At 43.5% G+C, this 18,354-nt stretch overlaps 1 protein-coding gene across 2 annotated transcripts in view; it reads left to right on the top strand.

The window, feature by feature from the left end:
* Positions 1-12,509, top strand: part of PDK3 (pyruvate dehydrogenase kinase 3) — a 50,388-nt gene extending 37,879 nt beyond the window's left edge. For both annotated transcript variants that reach the window (XM_068144812.1, XM_068144813.1), the window contains 6 exons: positions 1,903-1,980; positions 2,580-2,656; positions 4,411-4,512; positions 5,115-5,225; positions 9,843-9,956; positions 10,689-12,509. In XM_068144812.1, coding sequence (XP_068000913.1) covers positions 1,903-1,980; positions 2,580-2,656; positions 4,411-4,512; positions 5,115-5,225; positions 9,843-9,956; positions 10,689-10,832 — 626 coding nt within the window. In that variant the 3' untranslated portion in view covers positions 10,833-12,509. The remainder of the gene's footprint in view (positions 1-1,902; positions 1,981-2,579; positions 2,657-4,410; positions 4,513-5,114; positions 5,226-9,842; positions 9,957-10,688) is intronic.
* The last annotated feature ends 5,845 nt before the right edge of the window (positions 12,510-18,354 follow it).

Consider the following 18,354-nt stretch of genomic DNA (forward strand, 5'->3'; position numbering starts at 1 on the left):
TGACTTGGGGTACAGCTTGGGTATTAAACAGGATTTTGACCCTTTTGCTAGGACACATTTTATGGTGTTAGTGACAGTAGCCTTGTAGAATGTCTTTGAAGCTGGCCACAGAGGATTCCTACTGGGTAGCTGGTTTTGTGAGACATTCCCAAGACTTGATCAAGAACCCTTCCAGTGTTGATTAGTTCATTTTTCACAGAATTTCAGGGGCTGGAAGGGACCTTGAAAGATCACCCAGTCCAGCCCCACTGCCCAGAGCAGGAGCACCTACACCAGATTACAGAGGAATGCATCTAGGCGAGTTTTGATTATCTCCAGAGAGGAAGACTCCCCAACCCCCCTGGGCAGCCTGTTCCAGTGTTCTGTCACCCTGACAGTGGAAAACTTTTTTCCTCATATTTATGTGAAATTTCCTATGCTTCAACTTCCACCCATTGCCCCTTGGCCTGTCAGTGGGCACCACCAAGCACAGCCTGGCTCCATCCTCTCGGGACTCACCCTGCACATATATATAAACATTGATGAGGTCACTTCTCAGTCTCCTTGTCTCTAAGCTAAAGAGCCCTAGGCTCTCTCTTCTCCTATGGAAGATGTTCCACCCCCTTAATCATCCTCATGGCTCTGCGCTGGACTCTTTCAAGTATCTCACTGTCTTTCTTGAGCTGAGGGGCCCACTGCTAGGCTTCAAGCAGTGTTTGTGTCAGCCTGGTGTGATGTGTCCAGCCTTGCAGATGTCAGTACAACTGATAGAAAGTTATTTCAGATAAGAGGGTACATTATAGATATTTCTGTAGACATCTTGAAGGAGGACAATTATGGGTAACCAGCCCTTTCTAGGCACTAGTGATTTCTCTTTCTTTGTGCTTGTCACACAGCTCTGAGTCTTGGAAGTGACTATTTTCTTTTAGAGTGTCACTTTGGACAGGAGGGAAGATGTTTGTGTAGGATGAGGTCAAGTACAATTGTTCGGGATCCTCAGCAAGTTTATCCGCTTGCTCTTAGCCTACACATACTAAGGTAGCTTCAGCAACGTAGCTAGAACATTTCTGGGCTTGTGGTTTCCCTTTATTCTAACACTTACTGCTTGTGGCCAAATTGGTTTTGTAAATGAGGTTTCTGTGAGTATTTAGAACCAAGAAGAAATCTATCAAAATGTGACTTTTAGCCTTCCTTGCTGTGTTTTAACAATGCATAAATCCATTAGGATTATGGGGAGGCTTGGTTTTGTTTCATGGGTTGATTTGGGGGTTTTGTTTAGTTGGTTTTTTTGGGGTTGGGATTTTTTGGGGGTTTTATTTTGGGTCTGGGGGGATGGGCATTGGTTGGGGGTTTGGGGGGGTTGGGTCAGGCTGGTTGGGGGGGGTTGAGGTGGGTTGGTTGATGGGGGAGGTTTGGGGTGGGGAAGGCTTGGGCTGGGTGGGTTGGTTGGTTGGTTGGATTTGGGGATTGTAGGAAAAATGGAGAATCTTAAAGATTCCAGCTTTGTCCCCAGAAGGCCTTGAAAATATTTTAAAGAATATTACTGTCATCCTTTTCTATTTGAGCTGGAAATAACAAGCATTAAATTGTATTCAGGACATGACAAATAGGTAGATACTGTGGTCAGCCTAAGATTATAGCCTTTTACCCTTCTGGGTTTCCAGCCCTGAAGAAAAATGAAAAATAACTTGTCTCTAGTAATCTGCTTTTGTTTGTAGAGTTCTAAATAGAATTTGCCCTTTCTTGCCAAATGGGCTATAAATATACAGGGGAAAGGGGATTAGGATGGATACCAATTTCACACTTGTAAACCAGTTACTAAAATGAATGTTCTGCTTCAGGTCTTTCCCATAGAGGATGAACTTTGCTAGTGGCCTCTGGATGATTTTGATAAATCAAATCTTCTGTTCTGTTGCATTATAGATGCTTATGAAACAGCTAAGATGTTATGTGAACAGTACTACACGGTGGCACCTGATCTGGAAGTTGAAGAATTCAATGGTAATTGTGAAATTAGTTGATGTATTTTTAATATCTGTGACTTTCTAGTTTTGTTAATTAATTACAATCCCAGAATCATAGGATTGGAGGGGACCTCAAGGATCATCTAGTTCCAACCCCCCTGCCATGGGCAGGGACACCTCACACTAGATCAGGTTGCTCAGAGCCACATCCAGCCTGGCCTTAAAAACCTCCAGGGATGAGGCTTCTACCACCTCCCTGGACAACCTATTATGATTTGAACTCTGCACAATTCTACGCTTGTCCTAGTTGTATTTCATTCAGTTTCTTCCCTCCCAACTCTCTTCAGTTGAACTGCTGCTGAGTCTGATGAGACTAAACAAATATCTAAGCAAATTCCGCTGACATAGATGTCTTTGAAAATCATCATTAGAACCTGTTATTTCAGGTGGCAGCAGTAACTGAACTTTATCTTTTTTACTTTATGGAGCTAATCTTAACTTGGAAAATTAGGACATCCATACTTGACTTTGCCTGCAGCTTCATGTTACTCCTCTAAACAGAAATGCTATTAAATGGTGGTTTGAAATAGAAAATAATTTGTCCTCTTTTTTTTCTTTTTCCTGTTTTGTTTTCAGCTAAAGCTCCAAACAAGCCTATTCAAGTAGTCTATGTACCTTCCCATTTGTTTCATATGTTATTTGAATTATTCAAGGTAGGTTGCGCTTGTTAATATCTGCAAGGGTTTTAGGAATTTAAATGGCTGTTGAAATAGGAGATTCTTTTAAATGTTAGTTAATTTCTTCTTTCTTCAGTTTACTCTTAAATAAGTGAAGGGGGTTTGAAACTGTTTAAACCTAGGCTTACAGCCCCTTTTTACCCACTTCTGTATTTTCTGACTTCCCTTTTTGTGTTTTTGTAGCTCATTAGCTTAAAACACTCAAAAGAGTGAGCTTGTGCAATGATGATTCTCTACCTTGCAATTTTCATGAACTCCTTTATTGCATATTTGAGGACTGGTTAGGATCAGTGCCTTTTGTTTACTGTGGAAACAGCCCACATAGCTTAGAAAAGTGTAAATGGGTTTTGTTTGGTTTTATTTATGTTTTCTGAATAATTGGAACAATAATGAAAATGAAACCTCAGAGCTGTTGTGTGCCTTTGAAGCAGATGGTCTCTAGGTGGTGCAGTTGAACATCAGAAATTCAGGGGAAAAGGTATTTTTGATCAGAGGGAAACTTTTCTAAATTCATGGTATTTTGAGGTTCAACTCTGACATTTGTTGAGTGTGTATCCCAGGCTGCATCATGAGGAGTGTAGCCAGCCGGGCAAGAGAGGGGATTCTGCCCCTTTACTCTGCTTTTGTGAGACCCCACCTACAATACTGCATCCAGTTCCGGTGTCTCCATCATAAGAAGGGTACAGAGCTGTTGGAGCAAGTCCAGAGGAGGGCCACAAAGATGATCCAAGGGTTGGAACAACTCTGCTGTGAGGACAGGCTGAGGGAGCTGGGATTGTTCAGCTTGGAGAAGAGATGACTCCAGGGGTCCCACAGGAAGGTTGGAGAGGGACTTTCATAAGCGTGTCTAGCAAAAGGACAAGAGGGAATGGTTTTCTGTTGAGGGAGACCAGGTTTAGACTGGATCTTAGGAAGAAGTCCTTCAGCGTGAGGATGGTGTGATTCTGGAACAGGCTGCCAAGGGAGGCTGCCTCCTCCCTCGAGGTATTCAAGGCCAGGCTAGATGAGGCTTTGGGCAGCTGAGTCTGATTGAGAGGTGTCTGTGCCTGTGGCAGGGAGATTGGAGAATATGATCTCTAAGGTCCCTTCCAACTTAAGTGCAAGTTTTCTTAATAGATATGATCAAGTCAGACTTCACACTATGTGACCCAGGCTGAGAAAACCAAATCTTGTTCTTTGCAGTGAACGTCACTCTTGGTCCTCTGCAAGGCAGAAGTGAAGGCAGATGTCATGCCTTATGTATAGTTGATTTCACACAGGAAAAAAAAATCAATTCTTGATTTATGTTTTCTGACTCAACATCAAACATAAAAATATGTATGATGGAGTTGTGGTGTGTGAGGTTGACTGGAGAAGTCTTAGAGTTGTCAGGGTTGGAAGGGATCTCAGGGATCATCTAGTTTCAAACCCTGTGCCATGGGCAGGGGCACCTTACACATCAGGTTGCTCAGAACCCCATCCAGCCTGGCCTTAAAAACTTCCAGGGATGAGGCTTCCACCACCTCCCTGTTCCGGTGTCTCACCACCCTCATGGTGCAGAACGACTTCTTAAATCATGAACGTGAAAGCACTCAGTGAATGTGTTTTAAATGCAGACTTTCCTGTCTTGTCTTACATTTGTATACAAAAATCTAGATTCAAGAAAATAAATGCAGGTTTGAAGCTGTCTCAAAAAAAGCATCTGTGGTCGAGTTAGAATTGAAGACACTTGTTTTTTCTTTTCTTTTCAGAATTCAATGAGAGCTACAGTGGAACTGCATGAAGGTAAGAGAGAAGTCTATCCATCAATCAAAACCTTAGTCACTTTGGGAAAAGAAGATCTGTCTATTAAGGTAAATGTCTAAAAATCATATGCAGCTTACAAACCTGCCAGCTTTAGCCCAGTATGGCTTGTAATTTTTGAGAAGGCAATTTAGTTACTGTAGCACTTCTGACACTTGCTTCAGATTGGTTAGAATAGAGTATTTTCAGTTGGAAGGGACCTGGGCCCAACTGCCTGACCTCTGCAGAGCTGTCCAGAAGTTAAAGCCTGCTAAGGGCATTGTCCACATACCACTTAAACACTGACAGGCGTGGGACAGGGGTTGGATCCTATCTCTCTAGGAAGCCTGTTCCAGTGTTTGGCCACCCTCTTTGTAAACAAATCCTTTCTAACATCCAGTCTAAACCTCCCCTGGAACAAGTTTAAGTCATTTTAAATCTTAACACTGGATACCAGGGAGAAGAGATCAGCACCTCCCTCTCCACTTCTCCTTAGGACACTGGAGGGAGAATGAAGTCATCCCACAGCCTCATATTTTCCAAACTAGACAAGCCCAAAGTTCCTAGCTGCTAAATACTTATTATTTCTCAAGTCATTCAGCTAATACTGCTTGAGTTTTGCATGGTTTCTTCAGAACACAACATTTAAAACTTTGAACTTTTTATTCCTTAGATAAGTGATCAAGGTGGAGGTGTACCTCTAAGGAAAATAGACAGATTGTTTAACTACATGTACTCAACAGCACCCAGGCCTAGTTTGGAGCCCTCAAGAGCTGTGCCTTTGGTAAGCAATTGCAATGTGTATTTAGGTGTCTCTTTGCACTACTCTGGTTGTACATTTCCCTTCACTGCCATCTACTCAATGAGGTTTTCCATTGAAGAAATTGTTTATTGTTAGCAATTCTGTGTAGGTGAAACATACTAGGAGAAAATGGGTTCTGTTATGTCCTGTTTTAACACAGTCTGCTCTCACAAACTTCCTCCACACAACCCAGTCCAACCCTCAACCTGGCACTGAAGGGGCACTGCTAAACCATGTCCCTGAGTGCCAGATCCACACACTGCTTGAACACCTTCAGGGATGGTGACTCCACCACTGCCCTGGGCACACCATTCCAATGTTTGACAACCCTTTCAGCGAAGAAATATTTCCTCATATCCAGCCTGAATCTCCCCTGGTGCAGCTTGAAACCATTTCCTCTGGTCCTGTCACTTAGCATCAAGGAGAAGAGGCTGCCCCCTCCATGCTCCAACCTCCCTTTAGGTAGTTGTAGAGATATCAGTCCTTCACAGCTCCTCTTTCTACAGCGTATCTCAGTGGTGTGTTTCAGACTTCTTCTTTTTCATAGGAAATATTCTTGAATGCAATGGGTGATAGGGAACAGATCCTAATTCAAATACAACATTCTGTCTTTATGTCAAGAATGGTAGACTCTTTCTTGGGTCGTAATCTGCCTTTGTTCTGCCTTGCTTTTGATCAGCAATTTAGTTTATCAGCCTACAAGGATTTCCTGAAACTTGTTCTCACTATAAACTTGTACCTTGATTACCAGTTGTATTCACTATTAAATGTCTTTCCCTTTGTGACTCTCTGATTGTAGAATGTGTTCATTTCAGGATTGACGCTATTCTTTCGGGTATTTTTCCCCATGCATTTTTATCAATGCATTCCTGTGTTTATTTCTTCATCTTTTAAGACTGCTTGATTTTGTGGCATGTATTTAGTATTCTTCTACTGTACCCTCTTTTCAGGCCTTGTTTTTCTTTTCAGTCTGTGTAGTCAAATCTGCAAAGCATCCACCTCTCCTGCGAACCTGGCAGCTTTTGCAGTCTGAATCTGACTGATTCTTGTACGTGGCTGAATGTCCAGAAGTGTTAAGCTCTGTTATTTGTGTGTGTGCAGAAAGAATCATAGAATGGTTTGGGTTGGAAGGGACCTCCAAAGGCCATCTAGTCCAACCCCTCCTTCAATCAGGAGCGACATCCTCCACTAGATCAGCAAGCTCGGAACCCTGTCAAACCTGACCTTGAATAGCTCCAGGGTTGGGGCCTCAACCACCTCCCTGGGCAACCTGTTCCACCACTCATGGTAAAGAAATTTTTCCTAACATCCAATCTAAATCTGTTCATCTCTAATTTTAAACTTTTCCCCTTGTCCTATCACTGCAGGCCTTTGGGACTATTACCTCTGCAGCCTTCTTGTAGCCCCCTTCAGGTACTGGAAGGCCACTCTTAGGCCTTGCTGGATCTTTGTCTTCTCCAGGCTGAACAACCACAGCTCCCTCAGCCTGTCCCTGTAGCAGAGGTGTTCCATCTCCCTAATCGTTTTCGTGGCCCTCCTCTGAACTTTCTCCATCAGGTCCATGTCCTTCCTCTTGAGGGCTCCAGAGTTGGACTCAGTACTCCAGGTGTGAGTACTGGGTGTCTAGGACCTACCTTTCCACTAAAAAGAAGGAGGACTTAGCAGTAAAGCTTGACATGTTAGGTGTTACGGCTCAGATCCAATTATGTGAACAATTATGCTGTACTTTATGTCAGTCTAGAAATAAAAATCCTTCAGTAATCCTTCAAGTTCCACAAAATGCTCTTCAAAGTCCATACAAAAGGAGAATTTCTTTATTGTTTAGTGCCAAAGACCAAACCATGTAGGCAGGTAGGTGTCTGCTTAGATCGTTCTTGACCTAGATACTTTTTTAAACTAAATTGCAGGGCACTTTAAATATTAGACATTTCACTATCCTAAATCTCCATCCCCTTGCTGTATGATCCCTTTGATCCCTTTATGAAACATGCATGGACTTGCAGAGTGGGAGAGAGGGATCTTTCTGTAGATTGGTGAAAATCCTTTCTTAGTGCCACTGGGTATGTTGTCTGAAAGCTGCTGAGAAACCTTGTTACCATGGCAGCATTCAGATTCTAGCAGGTCTGGTGTTCATCTGTACTGCTATAAACACACTGGCAATGTTAGAAACACATGGTGGTGTTTGATGGTAATTAAGTTTTCTTACAGAATGTAATGATTCTGTCTCTGGCAGCATTGGTTTACAGGGGGAGAAGTGTGGCTTAAATTAGGTTTCATTAAACCTGCAGGCACCACTAACACAGAAATTTAATACTTTTCTGATTTGTATAATGCATAGTGTAATATTCCCTGAGAAATTGGCTTTTAAAACTACTCCCTTCTCAAGGCAGATGTGCCATCACTGACTGTATTCTGTCCTCTAGGTCAAACACAGACCTGGGTAGCAAGTATTTCTTGTTAAACACCATCTGCAAGGTCTAGCCTTAAGGTACTCGCTCATCTGGGGTCTGTTGTCTTCATATTTCTTATAAGTTACCTGGTTTAGAAAATAACCCTGAAGGCAACGTAGAGACTGATGGGAAACATTGGGAAGGAGGCAGTATGAAATAATTATGTGGGCTAGGACAGAGCATAAAAATATTTTTCTAGGAGGAGGCAAGCAGACGCTGGGCATAGGTTTTGAGGAGGTGCAATTCTAGGGAGATGAAAGAATGATAGAAATAATAAGAATGATAGAAATAATAAGAATGATAGAAATAATAAGAATGATAGAAATAATAATCCTGTGTTGTCAGGGTTGCTTGTTGCTGCCCTTTACTTGGGCTGTTCTGAGGGGTGTGTACTGTCTACAGTTTGCTTTTCAGTTGCTCTGCTTTTTGTTGTGTATATTGTCTCACAGAATCACCAAGGTTGGAAATGACCTCAAAGGTCATCAAGTCCAACCTGTCACCCAACACCTCATGACAACTAAACCACAGCTCCAAGTGCCACGTCCAATCCCTTTTTGAACACCTCCAGGGACGGTGACTCCACCACCTCCCTGGGCAGCACACTCCAATGGCCAACAACAGTAAACATTAAAGCCTTAGATATGGTAGGAAGAAATTAGTCACAGAAAGAGTGACTGGCCATTGGAATGGGCTGCCCAGGGACGTGGTGGAGTCACCATCATTGGAAGTGTTATAGTAAGACTGGATGAGGCACTTGGTGCCATGGTTTAGTTGATTAGATGGTGTTGGGTGATAGGTTGGACTTGATAATCTTGAAGGTCTTTTGCAACCTGGTTAATTCTGTATATAGTTTTTTGCTGTAGTCTTCTGGTCTCTATTGCAGTATGACATCAGCAATCATTTAACAGTAACCCCTAGATGAAGTTAACAGAGTTGCTTCTGTCTAGGTTTTATGTGTAGTCTCTTAAGCCTGAGCACATTTCAGAATAACCCCAGGAAGCAGTAGAGAGTATTGGTTTGCTTTGATGGTTGGAGGCAGCATATGCTGTGTGCTGCATCTACCTGCCTCTTCAAGAAAATGCAAAATGGACAAGGTAGTCATAGAATCACAGAATTGTCAGGGTTGGAAGAGACCTCAAGGATCATCTAGTTCCAACCTCCCCTGCCATGGGTATGGACACCTCCCACTAGATTAGGTTGCCCAGAGCCACATCCAGCCTGGCATTAAAAACCTCCAGGAATGAGGCTTCCACCACCTCCCTGGGCAACCTGTGCCCAGGTCTCACCACTCTCATGGGGAAGAACTTTTTTCTAATGTCGAATCTGAATCTCTGCTTCTCTAGCTTGGATCCATTCCCCCAGACCTATCACTATGACACCCTAAGAAGTCCCTCATCAGCTCTCTTGTAGGCCCCTTCAGTTACTGGAAAGCCGTAATAAGTTCTTTTTGGAGCCTTCTCTTCTCCAAACTGAACAACCCCAATTGTCTCAGTCTGTCCTCATAGGAGAGGAGCTCCAGCCCTCTGCTCATCCTCATGGCCCTTCTCTGGACAACTTCCAGCATGTCCAGATCCTCCTTGTAATAGAGACTCCAGAACTGGACACAGTGCTCCAGGTGGGGTCTCACCAGAGTGGTGTAGAAGGGGAGAATCACCTCCCTCGACCTGCTGGCTACACTTCTCTTGATGTAGCCCAGGCTCTGGTTGGCTTTCTGGGCTGCAGGTGCACACTGGCAGCTCATACTGAGCTTCTCATCCACCGGCACCCCCAAGTCCTTTTCTTCAGGGCTGCTCTGAGGCCCAGTCACTGCCCAGCCTGTATTGATGCCTGGGATTGCCACAGCCCAGGTGCAGGACCCTAAAGAAAGGACTCTGATGTTTTTTTCTTTCTTTCCCTTTTTCTGTACCTAAAAAAAAGCCTAGGGGGGGAAAAAAGGAAGATTGCTCAAAAAGCTGAATTCTAACTTAATAGTGTAGGCTGATTAATAAAGGAAAAGCTTGGGAAGCAATTGGATGCAAGACTGAAATTTAGGTATCTTCTGGTTTATAAATTATTGCAGTGATCACTTGCATTTTAATCTTTATTTTAACTGTACATCATGGTTTTTCCCTTCTTGTTTACTTGTGTTCTGGGTTTGTTTTTTTTGTAGGCTGGGTTTGGCTATGGCTTGCCAATTTCTCGTCTGTATGCTAGGTACTTTCAAGGTGACCTTAAACTCTACTCAATGGAAGGTGTTGGTTCAGATGCTGTAATTTATTTGAAGGTATGACTCTCACCCTTTCATAACCTGGTAATGCAGTGCAGTTTGTTCCTAGCATGCTCAATAAGTGAGCTTTCTTTTTACTCTTCAATTTATTTCCAGACTTCTAATTGCTATCTTTTGTTCTATTTTATCTAAATCAGTTACAGAGAATCCCCCCCCAAAGCCCCCAAGGTTATAAATGTTAACCTGCCACCAGTTGGTTGGCTTCAGTTCTTTTTTGTTTTTTTCAGTCCCCTGTGTTGGATCTTCCATTATGTTAAGTGTTATTAATAACTGCACACTACAGTGCAAAACATGTAAAATACACAAAATCTGTGGTCTGGGCTTAACACAGAAGCCCATTAGGCATCCAGACAGGTCTTGAAAGTCTCCCGAGAAGGAGACTCCAAAACCTCCCTGGGAAGCCTGTTCCAGTGCTTTGTGACCCTTACACTGAAGAAGTTCCTCATTATGTTGAGGTGGTACCTCCTGTGCTGTGGTTTTTGTCCATTGCCCCTTGTCCTATCCCAGGGTGCAACTGAGCAGTGCCTGTCCCCTCCCTCTTGACCCCCCAGCCCTCAGATATTGATAAACATTTATTAAATCCCCTCTCAAGTCTTCTCTTCTCCAGACTAAACATCCCCAGACACTCGTAGCTGTAGAACCCCCCAGAGCGTTAGCCTGCTCTTGGTATCTCTAATACTAATTCTGCCATTGCTCTGGTTTTTTGTTTGTTTGTTTTTTCCTCCACAGGCCCTTTCAAGTGAATCATTTGAAAGACTTCCAGTTTTTAATAAGTCAGCGTGGCGACACTACAAGACCACCCCTGAAGCAGATGATTGGAGCAACCCTAGCAGTGAACCAAGGGATGCTTCTAAATATAAAGCTAATCGATAATTTGCCACCTTTCTGTCTCTGTTGGAGATGACCTCTGCATTCAGTATAAAGTCTCAGCTTTGTTCCAAAATCCTTTAAACCACGATAGCTAAAACACTTCCAAACAAAGATCTGATCAGGGCATTTGGAAAATCCTAAAGAACAAAGTGATGATTGGGACTTAAAGGAAGGCGCTAAGCACGTTTGGTATGTGAATCCCATCTGCTCCACCAGAATATGCTTGGTTGCTTCAGTCATGCATTGACAAAAGGGGGTTGCACTGTGGTTGCACTTCAGAATACAATGTTGTAACAACAACAAAAAAGATACTGTTTGAAATAGCCAATTTTTGTTCCATGGTGAGGATTGGCCTGAGGTGCAGAATCCCTTGAAATGGTGAACAGCATCTGGCACAGCAACGTGGTGTAAGAGGAAAAAATCGTGATGTAGTTAAACATACACTTGGAAAAACCCACTCTGCTGCATTTCATATTGCACACTGTGTCACCTCTTGCAGGGAATCCCTTTGAGCTCTTCAGATCTTCTATCTCAATGAGCTTAGTAATAAAAAAACCCCAAGGGTTGTGCAGCTTTAAAGTGATGCTTTCCCCCAAATCCATTTGTCAAGTGCATACAAAAATGGTGTTCTTGTGAGACATTGGGACTTCCACTTCTTGGGGTGCACCTTAAGGATTTGCTTGACACTCACACACAGAAATGAATTCCTATACATTTCTCCTTGTTTTCAGGAAAAACTAGAAAGAATTAGCTCATTGCTCCATACAAGAATTTCAATACAGGGGCAGGGAAATTAGAGTTCATGTTTATTGCCTATCTTTTTTGGGGGGAGGGGGAAGTGGGAAGTGGGTTGGGGAGGGAAAGAAATCCTGAGAGGCCAGCCAGCCAGTCATACAAAATGAATTTTGCCTTAAGAGCGTTGGTTGCTTGGAACCTGATTAGTTTAAAAACCTTGTAAATAGTTGGCAAAGTTATTTATATATTTAGTGTCTTGATGATTAGAGTCTGGTAATCTGAGTTTGTAGTGTGTATATAAAGATGTTGTACATCAGCTCTTTGGAACAGTGTCGTTGGTTTAAATACACCAAACAGGAATGGCCACAAAAAGGGTGGGAGGGACAAAACAGAGCTGGTAGCTAATTGAAGGAAAAACAATCAAAAGGGGGGGGGGGACACACCCAAACCAAAACAAACCCAAACTATCTTCCCCCTAATTTTTTGTAAGGGTTATGCTGACTGTTAGCAAACCAGAGTTCACCAAATCTTTGCCAAATACTGTCCTTGATACTCTTAACTTTCAGGAAAATCTGTTAAATGTAGGAGTTCTGCTGATGAATCCTCACCCTGGGAATAAAGCAGATGAGTTGTAAGCAACTCTGGGCCCTCAGGTGGCCTCTGAAGGTCTTTTGATATTATTTTTTTGGAAAGATATGGCAGATTTTTAGCATGGAAGAATGGAACTTGTTTACTAAAATAGTGAGGGAAGTATCCCTGGTGTCCTCTCAATATTTATTTTTATAAAGAGCTGATCTGTCAGGGAAATGCTGAGAAATTCCTAGGTATTTTTAGAAGAAGAAAACAAATCTTAGTTTGACTTCATGAGAGTACTTTGCACTTACATAGAACATCTCATCAAAGGATCACAGAGTGCTTGGAGCAATAAACTTCATGTAGCCCCCATTTCTGAAGAGTCTGAGTCCTTGACTTGCAAACCCTCAATCAGTTCAGGAGTTTGTGTGTGAGCAGTTGCTGAGCTGGCAGGGCCTGAGGTTCTATGGGCTTCACTACACCGTGCAGATGAAGTCACATCGGAGCGCCGGTGTGGTTTAATGCTCTTTTGTACACATCTCTCTGAAGTGCTGCTGTGCTGGTCAGAGGTGCTGTGACACTAGGACAAGTGCTAAAGGCTGTCTGACCAACTAGCTGGTAAGTGGTGCCTTTCTCAGCCCTCCTCTGCCAGCAGATAGGAAAGAGGGAATGTGGGCATGGGGTTGGCCTCTGTTCCAAATGATTCCCTGGTGAGGGGAATCTTCCATGGCACAGTGAAGGCCTGCTGTCTGTGGCCTCCAGAGCAATAATTTCCCATGACTGCAGGCATTGCAAATTGCTATTCAAGCAATACAGCTGTGTTGCTGGGGTGAAATCACAGTTGTAGTTTGACTGAAACACCAGTTGGGAGTCGCAGCTGCTCACATTTAGTCACTTCTGCCCTCACCCCTAGTTTCTTACTGGTTTTTAAACTGAAGTTGTATACACTATCTAGTAAATCATAGAGGAGGGCTTGGTTAAAAGCAGACATTGCTGATTGAAACTACTATTTTCCTAGTTGTGTGTGGTCAGTTTTCTCTGGAACAATACCTAAAGCATTCCAAGGAATGAAGGTAGTTTGTGTAAGTAGCTGAGTTTTAGCTTCTGTTAGCAATTGTGTTTGGAAGTTTTAAATCCTGACCTGGTGCTGCTTCTTGGCTGTCTATTCATACATGAAGAGAAAAAGAATGAAGGGGTATTGAACTTGTTTTCAGTAAGGACATAAAAACCATGGAGGCCAGTGAGTGGAATCTGAAGACACCATGGAAGATGTTATGGTCTAGTAGTATTTTCACTTATTTATTCACAAAAAACCAACTGGCTGGCTTTCAGGATTGAAGTGACTGGTTCTGCATTGAAGTGGTCTGAAGTCCCCTGAAGTGGCACCTCTTTCCAAGAAGCATCTACAGAAAGCTCAGAGCAGAAGGGTAGAGCACAAGGAGTGCATTTTCTTCCCACTTCCCCAAGGTCTCTTTGTGGCCATCACAGGGAAAATGAGCAAGAAGTTACTTTTTTCCTCTTCAGCCTGTGCTTTAGTGGAGATCTCAGGTATGCCATAAATTGTCCTTCACTTGTCCTCATGCCATGTTTCTACATAGGGGCATTAGTCTGAAAACTTAGGAAAAGCAGCAGGCCTTCAGTTGGAGGAGAGTTTTTCAGTGGATATGCCTGAAAGGTGAGAGTGGCTGGGATTTTCATGTGGTTAGTTGAACTACAGACACTGATCTTTTTTTCACTTGCTTCCACCTTTGATTAGAGTCTGTTACAACTGTTTTCATTTCTTGGGGCTATTAATTCTGACCTTCCTGAGGACACAAAATGGCATTTCATTTGATATGGATTTCAGATGTATGGCCTGCTAATATTATTGCAAACTGTTTGACTTGAGTTGGAGGACACAGAAAAATGTTTTGGGGTTTTTTTTGTTGTCAAAATGCTTCATTGTCTGTTATCACTGATTAACAAAGGGAGCAAGAGGTGTTTGCTCCTCAGTTCTTCCTCAGAATGCACAACTTCTCTAGAGGGCTGGAGCACCTCTCCTGTGAGGACAGGCTGAGAGAGCTGGGGCTGTTCAGTTTGGAGGAGAAGGCTCTGAGGAGGCCTTGTTGTGGCCTTCCAGTATCTGAAGGGGGCCTGAAAGAAAGCTGGGGAAGGTACTTTTTAGGGTGTCAGGTAGTGATAGGACTGGGGGGAATGGAGCAAAACTAGAAGTGGGTAGATTTAGATTGGATATTAGGAAGAAGTTCTTCACCATGAAGGTGGTGAGACACTGGCACAGGTTGCCCAGGGAGGTGGTGAAAGCCTCATCCCTGGAGGTTCTTAAGGCCAGGCTGGATGTGACTCTGGGCAACCTGATCTAGTGTGAGGTGACCCTGCCCACGTCAGGTGGGTTGGAACTGGATGATCCTTGAGGTCCCTTCCAACCCTGACAGTTCTGTGTGATTATGTCTTAGTGTGACAAATAGTTTAATTGTTGTTTGGTTGGTTGGTTTGGGGTTTTTCTGGGGGCCTTTTTTGTCCAGGGTACATTTTTGTTGTCTTGAACAAAATCTTACTAATCCACTGCTTAGTTCAGTATTAATGGATACTGAAATCTGTCCAAACCATACCTGTTTGTGCTCCCTGCTTTTCCAGGCACTGTTAGCAAGGGGTCTTTCAGCGTCAGCACTTGTTGAGAAATACTCAGAAGATACATAAATGTTTCTTTCATAGCTCAGATGGACCTCAGTCTTTGCCTCTGTACCTGACTGTAGTGAGCTAGGATAGTACTGAGAGTCTTTGTCCTGCTGCAGTTTGTGCTACCTCTTGGGCATTGCTTAAAGCAGTCCCTTGGTGTGTGCTTGAAGAACAGAATTTGGATATTAACTGTAGTGTTCTTGGAAAACTCCAGCTGCTTTTTGGCTGTGTAAACTACGCCTGCTGCTCCAACTGGGTAATATACTTTGGAATGTGGAATTTGCTTTGAAACAGCTCTTAATTTCTTCCAAAAAGTGACCACGAGTGATCTTTGAGTGTAGAGCAATCTCCTGTTCACCTCCAGCCTAAATTCACGGTGAAATCTTGACCTCAGTGACACGGAAGACATTTCCTCCCCTTCATCCTTTTAAGAAGCACTTCTAGATCCTTTAGTGATAGGGGCTGCAAAGTGGTCTTCAAAGATTATCGGAGGGTTGGAGCACCTCTCCTTTGAGGACTTGTCTGTTCAGCCTGGACATGAAAAGGCTCCGGGGAAACCTTACAGTGGCCTTTCAGGACCTGAAGGGGGCTTACAAGAAAGCTGGAGGGGGACTTTTTGTAAGGACATGTGATGATAGGACAAGGGGCAATGGTTTTAAACTACAGCAGGGTAGATTTAAGATTAGAGGTTAGGAAGAAAGTCTTTACTATGAGAGTGGGGGCTTGCCAAGAGAAGTTGTGGACACCTCATCCCTGGAAGTGTTTAAGACCAGGCTGGATGTGGCTTTGAGCAACCTGATCCAGTGGGAGCTGTCCCTGCCCACAGCAGGGGTATTGGATTATCTTTAAGATTCCTTCTAACTGAAGCCATTCTGTGATTCTCTATGTAAATACTTTTGTAGGAAACAGCCAAAATGTTTATTGTTGGTATTTCTTTCTTGAGGCTAATCATGTGTCCCTGCATGTATCCCCAGCTGCCACAGAGATGCTGTGGTTTCTAACAGCTCTTCATCTCTCCTCCTGACACACTGACCTGTGAATTAACAGACATGATGAATCTGGTTTTGCAGAACTTAATGTGATGGCACATGGCAGAAGGATACATTGCTGAGGTCAGAGGTGAGTTTATCCACAAATAAGGAACACAGTTAACTATTTTTGTTCAGGACTGCATCTTGCAGATAGTTGCACAAGTAAAGAGTCTGTGAGAGTAATCCCACTTCAATGGAACTGTTCTCAGGATCAGAACTTAAGCTGTTGACATTAATTGGAACCAAATGAAGGTTTGTTGTAACTGAAGTGGCTTTCTGATTAAAAAATAAATAAGAAGCTTTAAAGTCCATGTGCTTTAATTGCAGTATTTTGTTGCCTTAAAAGATCTCAGCAATTGGCCTAGAGAACTTGTCTGTGTCTTTTGATCTAGAGATTTTCTGATGCACTGTCAGTAGGAGTCATGTGTCTGTGACAATGCTGGCCTTGTCAAATTAGCATTCATTATAGTTTTGCTTTGATTGAACCCTGCAGAGAGGTGCAAGATTGCCATCCCTGGAGCTGCTCAAGATCAGAGAGGGCTCTGAGCAAGCTGATCTAGTGGAGGGATGTCCCTGATGACTGCAGTAGGGGTTGGACTAGATGGCCTTGGGAGGTCCCTTCCAACCCAAACCATTCTATGGTTTAGAAGGACCAAATACCAGGTAGGGATTGAGCTTCCTATTTTGGCAGTGCTGACACTTCCTCTGAGGTGAATAAAGAGCAGAGAGTGACATTTCCTTTCATGTTCAATATTATCAAAGATTGCCTCCAACTCCTCTGTGCTGCCTTGCAGGCTTTGATTTCCTGACCTGCAAGCACCACAAGCTCCTACAGCAGTTTCAAACCAGAAGGAAATTATTTCAGTGGTCACAGTATTTGAAAGGCTGTGGTTGGACTTGATCTTAAAAGCTCCAACCTTAAGGATTCTGTGGTTTGGGATTTTTGAAACTCTGGTTTCCAGCTGTCCTGGGTACATCAGCATGGTTTGTCACCACCATGAATCTTTGAAGCAGATGAGCAGCTGCTGGGTTCATCTTTTTCCCTGCTACATAAATCTCCCTAGAGCTAATTGCTTGGATCATTCTTGACATCTGAAATACCTGGTACAAAACAACCCCTGAGGCTTCTACCTTGAACTTCTTTCAGCTTTCCATGTAGTTTTCTAAATGTTCATAACTTATTCAAGAAAATGAGGAGGGGGAAAAAAAGTTTCTTAGCAAGCAATTCCAGAGCAGGAAAATGCCTGGAGACTCGCCTGACTCATTAACTCTCTTACTGAGTAATAAATGAGGCTCCAGATGGTCAGAATTTTGCTAGAACTGAGATAATTTTCTTCCAGATGAAGAATTTATTTTAAACATTCAGATGAGAAGAAAGCTGCCTGCTGCACTTTCTCACTGCTTCCCATTTGCCATGAGAGGATGTTCACAGGAGCTGGGTGGCTTAATTAAGTAGCTTAAAACTGCAGAATCTGTCAGCTTGTACCACCTAATATTCCACATCTAGTTGCAGCAGCAAGCAGCATAATCATTTGTGGCCCTAAGACACAGGCTTATGTGGGAGAACAACTGGTAACAAGGGGATCAGTTTCTCATTGTACAATCCATGCCTTTTTTAGACTGTTAAAGGCTCAGTTCAGCACTTAAGAGTTGTTACTTTCAAGGGGAAGAGAAGTCTTGCAGCAGACAGTTTTGAAGTCAGGTTTTCCACTACTGTGTCTCTTAAGTAGTAACTGCCAGCCCTTGGTGCCAAACAGGGCGAGACTGGCTCCAGTCACCTTCTCTTTGCTTGCTTCTATTCCTGCAAGTTACGAAGCAGACCTTTAGAGACTTTTTGCTGAATCACAGAATGTCAGGGGTTAGAAGGGACTCCCAAATACCATCCAGTCCAACCCTCCCCTGCCAGAGCAGGAGCACCTAGAGTAGGTCACACAGGAATGCATCCAGGTGGGTTTGGGAAGTCTCCAGAGAAGGAGACTCCACAACCTCTCTGGACAGCCTGTTCCAGGGCTCTGGCACCCTCATAGGGAAAAAGTTTCTCCTCTTGTTCACATGGCACCTCCTCTGCTCCAGCTCTGTCCTCCTGACACTGATCTTCACATCTTTATAAAGATAAATGAGGTCACCTTTCAGTCTGCTCCAAGCTAATGAGCCCCAGCTCCCTCAGCCTTTTCTCGTAAGGGAGATGTTCTGCTCCCTCCATCATCTGTGGCTCTCTGCTGGACTTGATGATGGCTCCTGTTGTCCCTGGGTTTAGATGAGACCTGTGTGCACAGTGGTCCCTTCCCAGAGTGCTAGCAGCAGTGTAGGTTTATGTGTATGCAGAACTGGAACTTAGGCTTTTGGCACTGGGCAGGCATTAGTCAGATGTGGTCCTTCTCCATAGGGCCATGAGAGGCAGCTCAGTGGCAGAAGAGAAGCAGGACTGCAGCCAAGCTGACTTTCCTGCTCCTGGAAGCATACAAGGGTATCCCAAGGGATACAAGACACTGCTCAAAGCAGCCCCCAAA

Source organism: Melanerpes formicivorus, unplaced genomic scaffold, assembly GCF_026170545.1.
Source record: "Melanerpes formicivorus ecotype bairdi unplaced genomic scaffold, bMelFor1.0.p_v2 SCAF_11, whole genome shotgun sequence".
Lineage (NCBI taxonomy): Eukaryota > Metazoa > Chordata > Aves > Piciformes > Picidae > Melanerpes > Melanerpes formicivorus.